General features: G+C 38.6%; 1 protein-coding gene across 1 annotated transcript in view; it reads right to left on the reverse strand.

Moving 5' to 3' along the window:
• LOC146670527 (guanine nucleotide-binding protein G(s) subunit alpha-like) overlaps positions 1 to 16,141 on the reverse strand; it is a 37,981-nt gene extending 21,840 nt beyond the window's left edge. Inside the window, exons 1-4 of the mRNA XM_085407495.1 lie at positions 14,425 to 16,141; positions 12,444 to 12,516; positions 5,844 to 5,898; positions 5,097 to 5,216 (exon numbers count right to left, since the gene is read on the reverse strand). Of these exons, the coding sequence (XP_085263621.1) occupies positions 5,097 to 5,216; positions 5,844 to 5,898; positions 12,444 to 12,516; positions 14,425 to 14,563 (387 nt within the window). The 5' untranslated portion in view covers positions 14,564 to 16,141. The remainder of the gene's footprint in view (positions 1 to 5,096; positions 5,217 to 5,843; positions 5,899 to 12,443; positions 12,517 to 14,424) is intronic.
• Between the last annotated feature and the right edge of the window lie 5,808 nt (positions 16,142 to 21,949).

Here is a 21,949-nt window from a genome sequence, read left to right on the forward strand (position 1 = left end):
ACAAATAAAGAGGACATGGGATTGGGGTTTTTTTTTTTAAATTATGGTACGCTATCAGAAGCTGCTGTGTGTTTCTAACTTGATGACTACAAAAGGTGCAAAGTGTGAAACTATAAAACATATTATAGGCTACTCAGTTCATTCAGGTGGGTCACATGACCTAATGCATGAGTTGTAGAAATAAGTTTAATTCGTCACCAGATCAAAGTGAACACGATTTTACTCATAGGCTAAAAACACAATTAGCTGCAGTTCGCAGAGTATAAAACAAACTTGGGAAAGGTTGGCAGCACAGGGCCTTTTGCATGTTCGCATGTTCCCAACGAGTCTGCTTCCTAAAGGTATGGATCAACAGGTTACATGTATAAAACACATTCCTTCTGCAGAAAATCTTTATCGCTCTTAGAGCACGCTCTAAACGCGGTGATTCTGAAACGACTGTGGTGATCTAGCTAAGTTCAATTAGCGCACAAAACTTTGGCTTTCAGCTCGGCATTCCACAGAAACCCACTACCGGTAATCTTGCTTCATAGTACACTCATCTGAAAAGTTAACCCTGGGAACTTTTTATCTTCTGACATGTTGCACAAAGTGAGATTTTGCACATGACATAAATGTTTGGCATTAAGGTGCTGTCACACTTTTTCAAAAGGCACTGCTCAACTCAGGAAACAGTTGTTACTTAACAGAAGAACTAACTGGTCATGTATCCGCCACTGCAGTTTTTAGAATTTATTTTATTTTACGCATGTGGATTTTAACTTTAACGTTTCGCTGTATCCGATTGATTGATCGTCCCCAAAGTGCATGCATACAGGTGAACTGTATGCACTTACTTGTTGTCTTTACACACAAAGTCTTATTCATTATTGTTATTTTAATTTATCCCTGTAGACTGTGGGAAGAGCTCAGAGCAACGTTTTGGACGTGCTGGAATTCAGAAGGTCTAATGATCGTGACAATGACATTAACTTCCTTCTGAACCAACTTAGAAAAACTGAATGTAATGACGTAAAAACAAGTGAGACTGTAATTGCATCCTGGATTTAAGGGCTTTGAATTTATAGTTTAGGATAGCTAAAAGCTGTGTCAGCTGGGAAACGCTCTAATGCTCCTCCAACCCTAAACTGGATAAACAGTTAAGAAAATAGAAGCAGATGAACATTTTTCAGAATAAATGATCAATCGAAAGCAATAAGCACCATTTGAAATAAATTGCAGCAAAGAAAAAAAAGTGCACACAAAAACTTTTTATAAATATTGCTAAATATAATTTCGTTTAATAATTTGTTTACCCTGCCAAAAAACAAAAACCCAACAACTACAAAGGATGTAATTTGTTATCATGATCAGCTCAACTACAAAAAGAAAAGGCCAAAAGAATCTAATAATTAAAATAACATAAAAAAGTGGGAAAGTTTAAATCTGGGTGAAATCTGTATCCATTGGTTGTTTTGTCAGACCAGCTTGTAAATCAGCTAACAATGTTGGCTTTAAGAAGAAAAGAAGTGTTTCAGTTAGGAGTAACAACTAACTCACTTATTCTCTTTTTTAACTTTATTTTGTTAAATAATACAGTAACCAGTAATATGTAAATATGGCTTTACCAATAAATTTGTTATTTTATTACCAGTTTCTTTCCCTTACAGTTTATGCAGGACTGTAAACTTCCTGCTGTATAAAAAGCTACAATAGCTATGCAAAGTTTTCATGTTAAGAACTGGAGCTTGCTTATAGACCCAATCTGAGATGCTGTGCTGCAGTTATCATTTAATTATATTTAAAAGGGTTCCTACAGAATTAGAATTAAAGTATCATTTATATGTTTTAGAAGTGTATGTGTTTATTAAGGCAGGGGTGTCTGTGTGAATGACTAAGTCTTTTATTTTTATATATTATTTTTAATTGCAAATCAATACACTTAGACAATGAAAAATGATAAGAGCATAAAATAAAACACAGATAAATCTTTATGCCAAATCCACAGATGACCTTTATTTATTTCCCATCCTTTTTTGATGCATCTCGGCCTTATTTACTTTTTCATGGTCACTTTCATTTAAAGACTTCCTGCATATTTGTTACTGTAAAACGAAAGTGAAGGGGTTGGTGAATTTGTAAACACACACACCCCACCTGTCTGTCCTGAAAGAGGGATCACTCCTTTGCTCCTCTCCCTGAACGTTCCTTTTCTTTTTACCATCGAAAGGCTTTTAAGGATAGGGTATGCTGTGTGCTGCAAACAGCTGAGCACAGGTATGCAAAAATCAGTCTACAAAGACTAAGTTAGTACAAAAGTTTTTCTTTTAAAATAGAAAAAAAAGTTCAGTGCTTAATGTTTACAAAGAAAAAGTAATTTTAGTGAATAATAATTATGAGGATTGTTGATTAGACATAAAGCTTCGAGGGGAAATTCACAAAAAGCCTGTGGATATTCAACACAAGCCCTATGCTTATTGTCTGTCTACAGTGAAAGGCAGCGTCAACCAGTCAAACTGGTTTCCAGTAGACCCTAAGGCCAGGCAAGGGGGAGCGGGAAGAGGAGGCAGCTGAGGAGGAGCCGACCCCATCATTTCTCTTTCCTTAACAAATACGCGTTCAGATGGACAAACTGTTCAATTTTTGATGCTCTTTAAACACTGCTTTAAATAACCAGCTATCACTGTGAACTTTTCAAAAATCACAGCAGTACTTCACTAACAGCACTGCCTTCACGTTTGGATTTACTGTAATCCTCAACACCCTAAAATTAAAAAGAGTTCTGGTTTTTCCCTCCTGCAGTGGAAGTCTAGTGACGGACGGACAGCCCGAGGGAAGGGTCAGCTCGAGATAGGCCCACATAATAAATTTGCCATGACGTAACAGAGACAATATCAGGAGACTTCCTTTTGCTTACACACAAATACGCTCACTCTTTACTGGAAACTCAGCTGTAAACGACAAATGTACAAGACAAATGTACACGAAAGGAGCAACCAGTTTAAACACTAAGGCCACCATGCTGGAAAAACACAGACTCTGTGTTCTTTTCCCTCTATGTAACCGCTCCCCTGTTAGACAACAACTGAGTAATGCTGCACTCAGGAGTTTCATTTATTTTCTGCTTATAGAGATTTACTCATCAGTTAATTTGACCTATATACAATAAACATAGAAAGTATAAGATCACAAAAAAGAAAAGCTGCAAACTCACATTTGGGAAACTAGAGTTAGGGATTTTTTTCCTCCCGTTTATCAGAAACTATCACTATTAAAGACCCGGTTGTTTGAATCCCTGCTTTAACAGTGATTGTCAGCTTCTCACAGATGGCGTCCCAAACGCAAAGGACGTGTTTTTCACTGTGTGTGGTTGCATGATCATAATCTTATTGTCAGATTTGTCAGCAGATAATGGGGATAGTTATAGGGCCAAAACAAAATATTCATTCACTTTAAACATGCATTTACTGAATGTGTTAAAAACAAAAACAAAAAAAACAACAACACTTTTTTTGAATGTATGATTTCCTTAAATTTTAAATTAGTACATAATTTAAATGAAAAACAACCAGATAAATGAAGAAAGGGAGATGGATGCAGGGCAGGACACAGGCTGATCTGGTGTAGAGATAATGGTGTGTTTTTCAGTATTAGCGCACCTTCATACACTAACCCACCTCAGGAAACCGGTCGTTCCATCATCTCAGCAGACAAATCAGAGTAGCATACATACATAATTCCACCATGTGAACAGGAGCCGTCAGTTCGGCATACAGACGACAAAAGGTCTGTATGCCAAACTGTAAATTGGCAAGTCAGGGTGTCATAAAGTGTATGCTGATTTGAGAACGTAAGCTGACTGGACAGAACACCGGCATCGCAGCGACGCACAGAGAAACGGAGAGCCAACATCTCCTGACCCCTCTGTCCCCAAAAGTGGACCAGGTGAGAGACCACCTCATCCATAGCTGCAACAAACTGTTCCCAACATAAGCTCATCTATTGAAACATTTTCAACTTTTGCTTCTTTTGCATGATCTTGGCTCTAGCTAAGCTAAAGTAAGCGATTGGGCTTTTAGGGTGGAGGAAACACATTCAACATCTGATTCGCTATAGTAAAAATGCAAAAAAGTAATCAATGTGCCACATTCAATTAAAGATCAATGTAATTTAAAAAAAATCTATTTTTTTAAATAATCATTGGATGCAAAATTGTAATTGAAATTAAAATTTAATTAACTGCCCACTGTTAGATAGTTAACAAAAAAAAGCTTGAATTTTGCGGTCATTGTGTACTTACTGAAATATTGGAGATTGTTCAGTAGCGAAACACAAATTTAAAGCCAGAATACTTAACACACAAACTGATTCTGTGGCCGCAGATTTCAACCCCAAGGGGCGTCCAGTGAAGGGTGAACATTACTTTGTAAAATATGATTGATCAACTAATCTGGAACACCAGTCTTAATAACAGAAAGACATGAGCAAATAAATCAATGAATCAATCTCCAGATCAGTGGTGGGACCTTCATCGACTTCCTCCCAGGCCGCTGGGAGCAGACTGGTCTACGCGTTTATGGAAGACATGTCCCTCTGGACACATTTAGGTTTATTACAGACAATTAGAGTTAATCGGCGGTGTGGTACTCTCAGGTGAGAGGCTCATTCAATTGACAACCTCCCAAGCGGAAGCACACTTGCTAATTACTGAATCACCACGCAAACACACCAGGCGGACTCATACAGGCTGTCGCGTGATACCTTACTCACCTCTAGCACAACTAGCCAGAACACCTGTAAGATTCAGCAGGTTAGTAATGAGAATCTGACACATTTACACCTGTTAGTGCAAAATAGCAGGAGCGATTTTACAACAAAAAACACCCACTGGGGAAAAAGAGATTTGATTTATTAACTTGCAGCAGCTTTGTTTAAAACCAAATTGCTCTTCAAAAATTGTGCTTTTCAATTTTGTTTTATTGTCTGATCACATGTTTCATTGTGTCACGACATTCATTATTTTCTTTACATACAGATCAAGAGGTTCGAATGAAAGCAGAAGGAAACAAACTGCATTTAAAAGTCAGAGATCTGAGATGAAGTACAGTTGAACTTACTGTAGGAAAATCAAAATCCTTCTGGTTTACTAGGTTCAGGACATAATCAATCCGAGACTGGTTCTCAGGACAGGCTAACTGGCAAGGAGGTGTGAGCGTATTCATGGCCGCCACAATCGTCTGTATGAAAAGAACACACAAACACAAAAAGCCTCATTCATTAATATTATTCATAAATGTGTTTACACTGCCTCAAAACGGCTTTAGATACAAATTTTCATCATCTTAGCCCCTCAGTCACCCACGCCTAGAGGCTGTTTAGCCATCGCCAACAACCACCACCTGCTAGTGATAAATCTGTATTCCCCATGTGGTTGGAGGTATTCGAGACTGCACCGCAAGCCTCCATCTGATTGCTTTGGTCGCTAGCAGGTTGCTTCTGCACTTTTTGAAATTTCTCCACCACCCAGCGAGTGGGTAGTGGGTGTTTGTAGACGAGATGATGCAAACTACAAGTGACTGTGACAATGTGGTACTGCCCAAAGTAACAGCAAGGAGAGTTGTGGTGCAGCAAATTTTTGTAACGACTCCCAGCTGGTTGGGAGCGCACATGGGGTCGCTGACCGGTCTGAAGCAATGTGTGACTGAAAGCCTCCTCGCTTAGAATACAGCATTGAGTTTTGGATTTTTTTTTTAAGAAGCTATAATCCATGTTTTTTCCTCTTTTAGCCAAAAACCTGCATATCAGACAGAACATTACAAAGAAACATCATTCATCTATCAAAGGAAAAAAGAACAGTGTCTTACCTCTATAGCTTCTTTAATGTTGTTTTTAATATCATGAATTTTCTGTTTTTTCTCCCTGTGAAGAGAAGAGTTCGCATGTGCTTTATTTATTTATCACTTAAAAGCATAGATGGCAACTAGCTTTAATTGACCTAAGCTACAAAGGTTAACAGTGAATGATGACATTTAAAGAAATATTCATGTACAGCTATAAATCCAAATATGGCCATCGCAGTGCAACAGGGACAGGAAACAATATTTTTAAATAAAAACTGTAATTACACAGAGATGTTTTGTTTCTTCAGTGTCAGTCCCAGTGGATTCCAGTGGAAATGTGCTGTGTAATATTAACTTCTCCAGGATGTATTTGTCAGCCTAGAGCTAAATTATATCTGACATCAGTATTACGACTGCCCCACATACACAGATATTTTGTTTATTTGCTGACCAAGTGCAACCACTGAATTTTGCTGATACCAAAGAAGAACAGAACAGCTTGTCTTAATTTTGACAAAGACATTCATTAATAGGGATGGGTACCGGTATCCGGTGCCATGATGGCACCGGTTCTGACATAAACGGTAGTAACCAGACCGAAAAGCAGCGCACATTTCGGTGCTTTATTTCGGTGCTTTTTTTTCCTGAGCTGAGATACACTTCTAGCCAATCATTTTACGTTTCCGAGGATAGTAGGCGGGTCCAGGTAGGTACGTTCTGTTAGAGCAGAGCTACAGATTAAAAATGCCCAAGGCGAAGCGGTCAAAAGTCTGGCTGTACTTCACAGCAAAATATGCAAACTCAGCAGCAACAAGTGCTTTAAGCTGATACTGTGATACTGTCAAAGGAGGTAACACCTTGAATCCGATGAAACACCTGGCGACGCATAGCGTTTTTTTTAAAAGCCCAGAAATGCGCCGTATTTGATAGCTTGCTGCGAGACCTCACACCGAGCACATCTACTGCGGGTGGGTTGCCTGTTATGCAACATCCCCCAAAAACCCGGAGAGGAGAGTCCTGGCCCCTAGCCCTGCCAGTGTAGCAGAAATGATGACGGATGATGATGGCAGCAGCAGCCATTCTTCTCTGCGTGAGTAACTTAATGTTGTTCGTGTGTGATTTACGTTGAGTAGGCTAACCACGTTATTACATTAATGCACGTAAGGTGAACTAGCAAACACCGTCGTAGTTACATGCGGCTGTCTTCTTGTTTGATGGCAGATACTCCCTTCATCCTGGCCAAAAAGGCTAAAATGACCAAAGAAAAAGAGGGAAACAGTTAAACATGAGAGGTTTTTGGACAAAGTTTGTGTTTTTTTCCAGTGTTTAAGCACTGCTTCCAGCCAAGAGTGATACCATATATGCCCTATAGCTGCAGAAAAGGCTAACATTGTTATCTTTTTACAAAAAACAAGCTGACCATGAGAGGTTTTTGGACCAATTTTGTGTTCTCTATTCTTTAAGCACCCGTTTGAGCACCGTTTGAGCACCGGCACCGTTTCAAAAGTACCGGTTTGGTACTGGTATTGGATAAAACCTAAACGATACCCATCCCTATTCATTAAGCACTAAACCACACAGCTAGTTGATTGTTATAGTACATTTTTGTACTATAGTTTGAGAAGTCATGAACACCAAGGAGCCCAAAGTACTGCTAAATTAAATAATACGGTCCACATTTTGTCCTTCCTTGTCGTTGTAGAGATAAACAGAATTTCACAACATGGCAGTTCATGCAATCTGTGAGCTTTGCTGATATCGCGAAGCACTGACGTCACACAGAAACATAAGTGCTGGATTCCTTCAAATGTGTCCTGACAAAACACAAAAGTCTGGTTGTTGAAATTCAGATTTGATAATGAATTCCACAAATATCTCAACAATGGGCTACTTAACCTTACAGCAAGAATACAAACCCTAAAATTAAGCGTATACAACTTGTGCTGAGGGGAAAGATTTTAAATTAAAGGCATGGGTGGATATCTCTCGCTCATGCGTCCTATGTAAAATGTAAACAATACTTCCCAGTTGTAGCCACTTCACATGTTAATATAAAAGCACATGTGGGCATTTTAATCAGCTACCATCGCTAGCTGGCACTGAAATAGTAAAATATGTCAATATTTTAACCAAAAATATAATATTTCTGGGATGAATGCTGGTCATTTCTAATTGATATTCGAATCTTTTAAAGCGTTGTTGATAATAAGGTGGATTAAGAACAATTATATCAGAACAGGCAACACAACAGCAGCACAAATTCTCCAAAACAACCCCGTGTCACTTATTCTGAGCACTTTCTGCCTTATTCCAGATGTGAATTTTTGCAGTGATCCTCATTCTCACCTATGACTATTTCTCCATACAGAGACCAACACAGCTGTACAGATTTCTTTCGTCTGCATATTTACAAATATTTTTAAAAAGCACCCAATTTCTCTAAATAATTGCCATTTAAATTCATGGCAGTAGGATATATTCCTGACTGGTGAAAAAAAACAAGTCAAAAAAGCACAGAAGACCTGAACACGCACTGCAACTGACCTAATGACATGAAACGCAATCAGGCTAAAAAGAGAAATCCACCCCAAGTACAAAAATCCATTCAGAAAATTGCTTTCACAGGATTTTTGCACACATCCCTGTTTTGTTTTTTCAAGGCAAATATTAATCGATTCCTTTCTGATTGCTGGTCAAACCAGTCGCTGACTCTATGTGACAAAATTCACCAAAACACATGCAGTAAGCAGCTTCAGGTACTTTTCCTGCTATGAACATATGTGTCACAGTCAGTAATCACTAACTAACAGCAAGTCTGTGAATAACTTGATAAAAGGTCAAATAAAACCTGACTGTGTTTGAGTTTGTGATCTCTCTACGGTCTAAAGCATAAGTGTCAAACTCTGGCCCGCAGCCTAATTACATTTGGCCCGCGAAGCCACACCAAATTACTATTAGAGCTGGCCTACTGGTATTATACAGCTAATATATATATTGTTTAGTATTAAGCTTTGCTTGTTCCATATTCAGTTTTTCAGCAAAACTTGTTTGAGTCCATAAGAAAAGATTCATTCTCATATCTGGAGGAAGATTTTTTTTTTCAATAAATATTAATGTTAGCCCACGACTTTGTTCCAGTTTTGAATTTTGGCCCACTGTGTATTTGAGTTTGACACCCCTGGTCTAAAGGAAGCTTTGCTCAGGTAACACTCGAGTACAACCATGAGTGCACTCTGTTGACCACTGTTGACCTACCAAGTCCAACAGAGTCAGTCCTTTCTCCCAGTTAAACTGTCATTAATCTAAAAGAAATGATGTGAGTTTCTAAACTCAGCTGCTTTAAATCAAATCTCCTAGATAACAGGCTGTAATTCATAAGGCTACAGCTTTTATATCAAATTATTAACATCATTCTATATTACCACGGTATGCTTTAAAGTGAGCTTAAAAAGCAAGTTGCTAGCCTATGACTCGCGTCCCTCTGCTTCACAGTCAGATCCATCTCTCACTCATAATGTCTCGATTTATTTTAAAAAAACAAATAAAATGGTGATGGCACAAATACTCAGTTTGATGTTAGTCTATAGGTTTACCTGGCGACCCAACCTTGTCATGTGTTTCATTCTCTTTGTCTAACTTGTTTATATTTTCTTCCAGTTGGCTTATTGGTTGACTCAACAGTTGTAGCCTGTCTAAAAAAACAAATAATAAAATAAAATAAAAAAATATTGTCCTGATGCTTTTTGGCTACATCTATGTGAACACTCCCACTCGCCTGAAAATACAACAAAGTGATTGAAAGCATTGTTAAGAACATGCCAAAGTAGCATGTGGTGATATAACCCTACCCATAAAGAAATCCCAGCCAATCAAAAGTATACAAGCAAGCAGCAAACAACGCAGCACACGGCAGCTTCACCTCCATCCTAGCTGGGAGGAGCCAGGATGTGAGGAAGCAACATGAGTGAGGGAATTGAGGCTCCATGTGAATGTAATGAAACTCACTCAAATGCTATATTCCTCACACTAGGACCTCCACAAGATAAATAAGTAAATAACAGATCACCTCTATTAAAAGGAGCTGTCCTGCTCAGTCATCTCTCGTGTCCCCCACCCATTTCCTGGTGTGTCACTAAACACCACCATCATCATCATCATCCCACTACCGGCTCCTTACAAATACCTGTGCCTGACCTTACCTTGAATGGCAAAGCCTTGCATGCAGAGGGGGAAACCCACAGAGTGAAAAGGAACCCTAACAAAGACTGGGAATTCATCACTGCACCGGGGCGCCTGGGTCTGTGAGAAGCGTCTGTTTGATGCGACCCAAAAATAAGCACATGATGATTCTTCTAGCCCAAAACCCCTTTCAAGGAAACTGATGATTAAGAATAGAAAAATGTGACTTTTATTTCCACTGCATCAAGTTGGGAAGGAGTTTTAGGAAATTCACAAGACAGGGTGGCTAAAAGCACCCAAAGCCATGTTTCCACATGAAAAGCTGACAAGGACAAAGCCTTCCTCCTGTGCCACACAACTTTTCACTAATTTGCTCCACAACAATACAAAAAAGCCCCAACAACTTTATTTTCCTGACTCACAGGAATGACAGGAGCTCCTCCCCTCTGTTAAGAACATCGGGTTGAAAAAGTGAGAATATGTTTAGTAAATTTTACAGTTTACCAAAAGGAAAAACCTTTTACTTCTTTGTTATAAATGCGAGACAACATAAAGCACATCTAAAGCTGTGTAATTACCTTTAAAAGGCATTTTGCTGCTTAAACTTTCTCTAAGCAACCTTTTTCAGTCACTGCGTCTATTTATCAGTAATGTTAACAAACAGCTGGCTCACAGCACAACCCAGACACCAACGCAAACTTGCAGTAAGTACAAAAAAAGACAAACTCATGTTACTTCAGATGGTACACAGTTCAGCAGAGTTCTCCATAGGGATTTTGATTATGAGCCATAATACTGTAGCGATCCAAAGTGAACATAATACGAGGTTTGATATTGTGAAACGATGGTATGATATCAACCTTCCTTAAAGACATTATATTCACCATGTTGCAGAAAAAAAAACTATAACCAATCAAATGGCAGCGATCTTCTACCAGTGTGATTGACAGGAGATCAGTGTTACCATGGAAATGTTTAAATCAAGCTCTATTGTACCAGTGACAAAGTTAGACAGGAAGTGGTTGGTTAGAAGGATGTCCACCTGTTATGTTGGGCAGTAATCAGTCCATACCAGCAGTTAGGCTAATGTTAGCTAACATTAGCCAGAAGAAAGACCGTCTGATGCAACTCGGCTAGCAAATATTCATCCGGCATTGGTAGTCTTATTAAATAAACTTTTTTATCCTTATACTGACACCAAGGTGTACATTTATCTTTCAGCCACTGTAGACTGCATATAAATGACAAGCATAACAGGTCAGGACAAACTGGAGTTTGTCTCCTCACTGATTTGGTTGATGCTAATTGTAGATAGAACGCGAGTACGTGCTCTGCCGACGTCACGTTGACTTCAGTGCACTTAACGACAGGTGTCATTACTAACAATGGTTTTCTGGAAGAAAGAGTCTCTGGGTGTTGCAGAGGCTTAATTCCCAATTGTCTACACCTGACGAGGCGTGGATAAAGGCATGCCTCAGGTTGGCTCAGGGAAAGATGCCACTTCTTACCTTCATGCTCTCCGGGCTGTCGTCTTTAGCTGAGGTTAAGTAATTTAAAATAAAACCAATGTTTCTGCAAACTCTGGACTCAGTCTACACTTTATGTTGCGTCGAGCCGGGCAGTGACATAAGGACCTGGAAGTCTGTTTTAATTCTTATAAACAATGTGGAGTATATTTAACCAGCATGCATCCCTACTGATTTTAGAAAAGGTAAAAACCAGAAGATCCTGCTGTGCATGAAGTTAATACAAAGTAAGGAACTACTGCAGCAGTGCTTCTGCAATCTAAAAACAGTTTACACTTGCTGCATTACGAGGTTTTATAAAAAGGTAAATGCCTCTTAAAATACTGCACTTGATGCATATTGTTTAACCCACTATGATAAAATACTAAGATATATATATGGAATTTGTTGGTGTATAGACATGTATAGAATATTTTTTTAAACAGTTATCATAAAAGGCTTTCAATCTGATTTACCATTTTCACAATGAATCCAATAACATTTTGTTTTTTCTTTCATTGTCCAACTAACACTTCAAATACAGTATTTCTATTAGCTATAATATAAACACAAGCTGGAAACAGCTGCTAATTCATCACTTCTAAATATATGGTTAAAGAAATTATTTATAGGCAAGAACAGTAACATCCAATGCTTCTTTTTACTTCTGTATTTAAGGTGATTTTAAAAGTAATAACTAACCAAGTCTCCTGCTCTACCTGAAAACTTGAAGACTGGTGGGAAAGGTATTTTGTATCAGTGGTATCTTCTTAATGCCCCATTACTCCTCTCCAAAACATCATTACATAATTTAGGTATTTGGTCAACAAATATGTCAGTACCTGAGCAGATATCCATCTAAATGGGTTCCTTTACTCTAAAGAGAAACTGTGGGAGTGTTTAGTGAATAGTGAACTGAGGGGGAACCAGCGAAACTTACTCTGCGTTGAAGCCATTAACGTGCAATATTCGCATCTGTTTGACTATCGTACTTTTCCCGGATTCACCAGCCCCTGAAAGCAGAGAAACAACAAGTCAGACAAGAGTTTCATGAAGTTGTACAAGCAACTAAAATATCCAGGAAGGAGCAGAGATGGAAGGCATTTTGATGTTCCAAGGTTAGACGAGTCCTGGAAGCACTAAACAGCGATGCCTTTAATGATTTGAACTACAACAATGTTGCACCTTAGCAGAGAAGTCCTGTCCATTGTGCACAGACATTGCCCTGTCACAGGCCTTACCTACTTTTAAACAGTGCATGTTACACAAAAGCCAAAAGGCGAGACCTCGATGTACCCAACCTAAGAGTCAAGAACCTTTTACTTTTCTTATCTCTTTTTACTGCTCTTATCATTGACTGCTCTTATCTTATGTATGAAGAAACTTGAGTTTTACTTGAGTATTCCCATTTCAACAGTGCATTTTACTTCACTGTGTTTAAGAAGGAAATATCCTTTTTTAAAACATTACTTCATGTATTTGTTACTTTGCAGTTTCTGATTTTACATTAAAAAAAAACAAAAAGGTCAGCGTATTATACACACTGCATTGTTAAAGATTAAACCGGTGGTTCCTGCCACTTCTGGCTAGTGACCTCTTCCAAAGGCAGTTCCTCCAAAGAGAGATTTCCCCTTTAAACGTCTCATTTAAAGAACAATTTTGAGACCCATTATGTCACAAAGCAACACACACAGACCAGAAAAGCAAACCTCATGACCCCTTAGATTTCTCCTGTGACCCAAACCCTTATCTTGGGAACCACAGGTAACTTCATGAATTGTTCTACCTCACCTTGGCAAAGCACTAAACACTAGGATACTACTTTTAACTTGTACTACGCATTTTATGCAACACTGAATCGTAAATACATTTAGCTTGTGTAGTTTTACATAGGGAGGCTGATGCACGACACGTGCACTTTCACCAAAGTCTGCCCCTTCTTCCAGAGGCGACAAGGACCAAGGAAAAAAAAAAAAAGCTCCAACATGTAGACAACTATTCTCTCCCCGAGCATGTCATTCAGGAGAAAAACTGCTAGACCCTGAACCCTGATGTTAATAATTAAGAAAATAAATTTCTGGATAAGAACAGCCTTCAACGTGTCCTTGCAAAACTGAGTGTGAAAGGAGCCCGGCCATCACATCTCCATCCCCAAGCACCAGGAGCCAGCCAGGCTACAGGCCTGCTTTTCAGAGAAGGCGTAGAGCGAGAGAAACAGGCATTCAAGGCAAACTAGTAATCCTAATTTGCACTCTGTAGTCCAGCACAAGGGCTGGCCTTAAGGTTCACACTGCATCATGTCAGGAAGGCTCTCGTGATGAGGCCAAAAATAGCTTTACCAAATAATGGCTAATTAGAGGATATTAATTTCCAGAGTGGGTGGTGTGGACGGATTATGCAAAAAGAGAGAGAGAAAAAAAAAAAGTATGTCATATGCAGTATGAAAACTAGGCTCAACCAGGATGTACGCAGCAGCCACAAATGAACCAGATCACAAGTTTGGTTTTTTTTGGTTTTTTTTACATGTGTGGAGGTGAGAAAGAGCCATGCACAAACGCCCGCGAGTGGCCTCCCGGCCTCTGCGTGGTGCCTGTGTGTGTGTGTGTGTGTGGTTCCCTCACACAGATGGTGGTGTCTGTCTGCCCCCCTCTCTATCACATGTTCTGCAATCATGCTCCATAATATCCCATGAATGCAGACAGGCCTGCTTTTTCAACTGTCCTGTGCCAAGACGCTTGAAGCGAATTAGTCGGGACTTCATGGCGTTGCATCAGTTCTTGATGCCTTGCTGTAACAGTGGTCCTTACACACTTTTCATGGGTACAGTCTGCTACAGTGGCACCGACATGAGTTAAACAGGTGAAAATGCTGTTTTGTAGGAACAAAATGGAAACAGTAATGTTAAATTTCACAAAACCTACCCAACAGCAGTAGCCGGTGAGTTGCCCGGTATATCTGTTTGTCTTTTTGGAGCTGCTTCTCAATCTTTTTGTTGGCTTCCCTCTGTGCCTTCTCCTCATTTCGTTGGTCTTCAGTCTTACTATTGCCAAGGCAGCCCATCTTCCCAAAAACCCAGTTGCAGGTTCAGGGTTTGGAGGCAGGGCGGTTGATATGGTTGGGGTAGGTGGGTGAAAGAAGAGGGTGATGGTCAGAAAAGAGAGGATCTTTTTTTAAATCAATCCCAAATTCCTAGACTGGCCCAAGAGAGGAACACCTGGCTCCAAATGGGTGACATGTATCTTGCCAGATGCAGAAGAAGTAGACGCCAGGTAGTAGACAGTGAGCTTCACCAGGCTTTGGCACAATGTGTATGTGTGGAGGAGGGGATGGGGTGGGGGGTGTGGATATTTACTGGCAATTTATCAGCAACAGATCAGTCAGAAAGGAGCAGAGCTACGATGCCGCCCTTCTCAGATGCTTGATTCCTGTAGTTTTTTCCCCCACTGTAAATCCGCAATGAAGTCATCAACATTGATATGAGAGTGGATGTAAAATTTCCAGCTTCTGGCTGCACATGAATGAGTGTCTAGGGATGGCGATGGTGCTGGTGGTGGGGTCCAGATTCCTTAAAGGTGTATTTTTTTTTTACCCCCCCTTCTTTTCCTCCTTTGTTTTAAATATACACGTATGTATATTTTCTCAAGCTTTGATGTTAAATCTTCCTCAGCAAATGTCTCCTCCGGAGCCCATCTTTGGCAGATGCCTCACTACTCTGCCGTTCAATTCATTTCCACTCACAACCAAAAAGAGCCCCGTTTTCTTTTTTTCCATCGACTCTCCCTTTAAATATAATTTCAGGTTATTATTTGAAATCCTATCTCAGGCTGGCCAGGAAAAAAAGCACATTAACAGGGCGGATGGGGAGAAATTAAAAAATTAATATTTCCTCTTAAAATGACGGCATGTGAATCATCAGGCTACAACCCGGGCTTCTGTCTCCACCACAACAGTCACATTATATATAGGAGCCTTATCAATAAGATCCCGTTTTTAGCCGATGTCCAAATTATTTCCTCTCCCCCGTAAGTAGATGCTGGTGCTTGGCTTTTTTTTCCTGAGGTTTCACGAGAACCCCCCCACCCCCCAAAGAAAAGAAAAAAGGAAAAAAGAAAAGAAAAAAAAGGGGGGAAAGAAACAAGGCCCCTTCTCCGTCCTTTTTCTCTCCGTAACGTCAATTTATATTTCTCCTCACATCAGAAAGCTTCTCCGGGGCCGAGCTAAGGCGGTGTTTGGCAGCTGGATGTCCTTGAATATAGCGCGATATCCAGGTGATATTCGTGGAAAATCCTCCGTTATTTTCCCGTTTGGCGCAGGTACAAGGCGCTGTCAAGTCTCTCGGATTTTTGTATTCCCTTTGAATCCGTATGGTAGATTATGGTTACATGTGCATGATACATGAACATACCGCGGTGTTTTCAATCACTGGTCCAACGGCGACGCTGTCATTTTTAACCGCCGACAGGCCGCGGTTGCTCCGATGAACCGGTCGGGGAGGTGAGACTCGTTTCTTTGCTGTGTTACCCTGAATTATTTTTGCCCACCTTTTTTTTTCTCTGAGAATTGAACATTGAGATAGATAGCGTTGTAGAGGCGGGGTGGGGCAAACGGCTCTCACGGAACCCTGGGAACGAAGAACCGTGGTCAAGTTTTCCGGGACGGAGAAACTCGACTTCCGCTGGAAGCTTTCACAATAAAAGCCGAAAGGACGCATAAGCGGAACTAATCTCTTAAAAATAGATGTTTTCGTCCTTTTTAAGTATTTTTTGCTGACACACACAAAAACAAATACAGGGTGTGTATACAGTTAGGTCACACGTCTTTGATTTAATGTTTTTCTGTGTTTTCATTTTATTTGTATTCTTGCACTCTACAAGACATTGCCTGATTGTATACTGGACCTTTGTGCAATCCCTCAGTTCACAGTTCACTAATTCGAGGTCATTTCTTACTATTATATATGAGAGTTTATTTTGACTGAAAAATAAATAAATAAATAAAAAAGATGCCATCCAAGTCAAAATTACTGGTTCTCATTTCAAATTTTAGACTTCATAACTTGAAACTTCTTTTTCCAAAAGTTTGAGTAAGTTGAAAATTACATATTATCCCACATGTTTGGCCTATGGCTGGCAAAAATAAAATAGTTTTGGTTGTTTTGTTTATTTCTTTCCGTGGCCTGAAAACAAGCTTCCATAATAATTTACAAAATCTCTCTGTTGTGGCCTTCTTCAGACACAAAAACTTGTGGACTGATATGTATAATCAGTAATAATAACATAAAACGGTAATTACAATGGAGGTAACGTAATAGTGATAGGGGTTATTTCCCCTGCAAAAGGAAAAAAAAGGTCATAATTTTTTTTTCACCTTATATTTTTAAACTTCACCATCATACACCGGCTGCACCTGACATTTCAGAACAGTTGCCTTTGAAGGAAGTGGCACAAATAGGAAGTTGGGCTGAATGATGACCTTTATCCTATGATTATACATTTCTACCTCAATGATGGTGCTCTACAATGTCCCCATTTATAGGTAGCAATGAGTCATTAAATGATTTGAGTACAAAAATCACATCAGCCGTCATAATTTTTTGGGTTAAAAAATGCAAATAGCTTGTGATTTGTTTTGATAGCAAAGGTCCTCACAGTGATGTGTCATAAATGGCCTCCACAGTAATGTGCTCTCAGCCCCATCCAACACTGGAATTTTAGACTTCCAATTTTAGACAGCACTTTCCACCACTGTTACCACCAAATCCAAGAAAATCTTTTGAACATCTGGGTTTTGAGGGATTATCTGGTGGCACATGGTGGTATAAGACCTTACTAAGACAATTTATGTTGTTTTGTTTAACCATTAAATATACAGGGGTCGGGGTCTTTTAGAATTCTAAACCATGCATTTAATAAAAGGGAACGTCAACAGGCTTAGATTTGAGCCTTGGCTAATTTGACCAGAGGTCCCAACGAAACCCCAGTACTCCTATAAGTGTAAGAAAAAGGGGAAATATTTTCAATATTTTATTTTATTTACTTATTTAACATGTGACATTTGACATTGATTCACTAATGCAAATCTATGTGGAGCTCAGGGCAAAGGGTTCCTGATAAATATAGCCCTGCAGCAACAGAAAATCCCAGAAAAAGCTTAAAATAAAAATCAGGCATCCAAGCATTAATTGAAGAAAAAAAAAACAACAGCCTTTGAAACTTTTGCTATGTGAAACATTTATTCTTTTCACAGATTTTTGCAGTTCTTCTAAAACTGGCTTTAAAATCCTCTCTCTGAACTGCACAAAACTTACAGCCACACAAGTGGAGTTTTAATTATTTTTAAAATATATTTAGTAAATACATTAATTTTTTTAGTGTGTGTGTGTGTGTGTGTGTGTGTGTGTGTGTGTGTGTGTGTGTGTGTGTGTGTGTGTGTGTGTGTGTGTTAAAGTATAACGTTTCACCTGAACTGCGAAAACAGAACAAACATCAATACATTTAACCCACCCACCAAATCTTAAGGCCGAGAAGGTACTTTTGGCTTTTATTTTGAGGGTAATGTGAGAGTAACGCTCGTTTCCGCCTGCATGCCACTTGACGCATCTGGAATGAAGCAGGGTCGGATCACATGATTGCCCGGAGCGTCATGAAGCAGAGGTACAGAAGGGGAGAGGCGCCCTCTTTGAAGCAAAATGATTATTATCCTGTCCGCCGCCTCATTCAACACCTCTGACAAACTTTACATCAAGTTATTCAAATATCGGCTCATAAAGAGATTAATGCTTCCATATACATTCAATCGCAGTAACACCGCTAGGTTACTAATAACAGGAATATGCTAATACGACTATCAACAGTTAATAAGTGAAGGGCAACAATCTTGTTTACCAAATTCTTCAGGTGGCAAAAATGGAAAAAAAAAGTCCGTGTAAAAAGTAAGTGATAAAACTTGCAGCCTTTCCGAGCAAATGTATCACATGGTTTGGTACAAATTACTACTTTAATGGCATGTTGTCACATCTGATAGAAAAAGTAAACGTAAGCTCTCCGTTTATAACATTATTATTGTCACTTCATTCCAAACTAAACGGTGATTATAAAAGTCAAATTAGCGCTGTCAGTTATTTGAGAACGAAAAAGAAAGTAGCGATGCCCTGTTGGAATCGCATTTTAAAAGCTGCGAAGAAACTTTCATTAAATTACAAAAGACTACAACAGTGAATGCAAAACAAATGCTGAGACTCTGATAGAGGACTTCAGGAGGAGAAGGATATCTATAAATCATGTCCTGCCTTTCACAGTCTGCAAACCAATTCAACACCTAATGGAGCTTCTGAAACAGCGTTTACAGGGCTTTGCCAAAGACCACTGAGGTCACATTGCTTTAGTAACTCATGGTTTTTATAAATCTGGCATTGAGAGACTACCAACACTTTTTAGGGTATGTTATGGTTAATGCTAAGACTAGGATAGACCTTTATATATATATATATATACATATATATATATATATATATATATATATATATATATATATATATATATATATATATATATATATATATATCTTATGTCTATAAAAAATACAAAAAATCATGAAGCTGAAATGTGAATTTAGCATCCAGCAAAAACAAGATGTAATAATATTAAAATTTTTGTCTTTCTAACAATGAATATTGTGCTGTCATTGTTAGTCATGAGCGAAATTTAGAAGTCTCCACCTCGACGTTAGGTACTCAATAAATAGTTCCATGCCATCTTTACTTTGATATAACGGAAGTTTATTTCAAATGAAAGAACAATTATTTTTGTCATCTATAAGTCAAAATTGGAATTATTATTTCAGAAATTCAAGCCTTTTTTTCCTCAGATGTTTGAGTTAGTCAAAATTCTGATATAGCCACATATGGCTGAAAAAATTGTTTGTATGTTTGATTGTTTTTTTTCCACTGCTGGAAACAAACTTCTATAATAACACACAAAAGCTCTGTTTGCATGATTATTTGTTTATCCTCCTAGAGCATCAGGAGCTAAACAACCAATCTTGGCACACAGGTACATCATAGGCCCCCGGAGGTTCTTATCTATATCAGATATTACAATGTCATCATGTTGCCAAGGAACCACCTAGCAACGTGCTAAAATGACCAGTTTTTAGTTGTTATTCATGCAAAACAACCTTTAAAAAGCTCAGTATCATTTTATTGTTGGACAACAATTTATCATTTATATCCACAAAAGTTTAAATATGCGTGATATTTTACACCTAGCATATAAATAGCATCTACCACACATATGTTTTATTTATTTATTCACTTTTCTCACTCTGATTAAGTATATAGGTTTGCCAGCAGCATTAACAAGCCTAACATTACTGTTGCATGGACATGTACTTGTAATAAATACTTTAATATTTAATTTACCAAATACTTTATTTGGTAAATTTTGCTCATTATTAGAGTTCAAAAGGATTATCCGAGATACGCTCACTAGCTAATGACCATCCGTGAGTGTGTGGTTTCACAGTCACCCCCATCCCACCCCCTCGCTCATCACATCTGGTTTCAAAACACCAAAATGATGACAACAATAATGCTAAACATGAGGTAAAAGGTACATCAGAAATTTTGAGGTAACAGGTCGTCAGTAGCTAGTGGGTGAGATCACACTGTGTTTGCTTTGAGGGCTATATCACTGACGTCGTACAGATCCTGGAGTCTTAACAGTCTTAACAGAGTATTAAGAGCAGTCTGAAGCCTGAACTTTGGACTTATTCCTTATACATCCGGTGACCTTATTAACATCCATTTTTTGCCGTCTTTACTATGTACATTTACCATTGTAAGAGCATATATGTGACAGAAAATCTGGAAAAACATAACACTTCATAATGGTTCTACCCTAAACTTACTGACGAGCTGCAAAAAGCAATAAAAACAATTATTTAAAGTAATTAAACAGACACTGAGAGCCATTCAAAAAAAGGACGTCCTGTCATCTTCACTCACCTCCTGGCGATTTAGATATGCAAGTGGCTCTTTGGCCTTTAGATCACAGACGGATGCATGTAAAACACACACACACACACACCTCCCTCCATAAATGTGTCAAACAGCAAGAGAAACAAGCTCAGGGCAAAACACATAAAGGTCATCAATGACAACTAAATGCTGCTGTGGCTCACTAATGAATGCCCACAGACGAGTGAAAAAAGACTAATAACTTCAATTTCAGAAGCAATATAAATGCAAAATCTCTGTAAACAAAACTTTTCTCAGTTCAACGGCGTTTTTGTCGTCGCAAACCACGTGCACTTCGCTTATAAAGTTTTGCCAGTATACTGACAGGAACTTTGTACAGTCACCTGCTAACTGTCAAAGTGGGTGGTAGCATGAACTATGACAGTAAAAATCTCAACAAACGCAAATGATTTGACCATATGTGGCATTTCTGTAGGTGTGAGCAATAGAGCCTTTGTCCTTATGCTGACCTGTACTGAAGGTACAGTCAAGGAGAAAACTTACACTTAAATAATTATGATATTTTCTGTGCACACTAACTAATAAAGTAAGTTAAAAGCTATGACAGGAGAATAACATTTGTCCTTTTTGTTATCTCTAAATCACTTCTCTCAACTATAGTAACAATAATGATGGTTTAATTCTGTTTAAACCAATTTGTCACCCACATTTGCATTTGGGTGACATAACTTTATTCAGTTATATCATGTTATACTTACATAAATCCTCTAGATGGTAGCATCTCTCACACATATAACATTCACTGCAAACAGATGTATCTACAGTGTTAACATTATTTTCTTCTTATATATAAACGAGCATGCTTATTGAGTGTTATCTGACGCTGACCAGAGAAACACATCAGCTTCCATTAATTTCTGGTTCACTTCCTTCCTTCTTTTGCCCAGCTGCACAGCTCAGATGTTCTTTTTATATCCAATAAAATGTCGTGTTTTGCATTAGTACGACAATATTGCAAAGTATTAAAATATTCCAAGAGCTCACCTTACTTCATCTAAACATGTTTCAATTGCCTTTTATCAACACAAAATGCACAGGTTTATTGAATATGAATAAGTTGTGTTGATTTAACTCAGTTGTTTAAGTTTCTGCCAATGTCCACTATTGAAATAAATAAATCCAACTTGGCCTTTTTTCAGTGTAGAGGTGTTTTGCAAGTCTACAAAGTTTTATACAAAAGGAAATATGCCATGCCTTTTTCATAATTAGCTATTTATATTTGCATATGTGAAACATACAGATATAAAAACAAATCTAAAGCAGACATGCTATGTCTACTTACTAATGGAAGCATAAACAATGAATGGTAAACGCTGCTATTCTGTGCACAGTTTCCATTGTGTATCATGGGTCTCTCACATATTATCAGCAGGGGTGACTCCCCGACACTGCTGGTGACATCATTTCTT

The sequence above is a fragment of the Rhamphochromis longiceps genome, linkage group LG5 (genome assembly GCF_057381845.1).
Source record: "Rhamphochromis longiceps isolate RC_006_pf linkage group LG5, R_longiceps_female_GT1.1, whole genome shotgun sequence".
In the NCBI taxonomy this organism is placed as follows: domain Eukaryota; kingdom Metazoa; phylum Chordata; class Actinopteri; order Cichliformes; family Cichlidae; genus Rhamphochromis; species Rhamphochromis longiceps.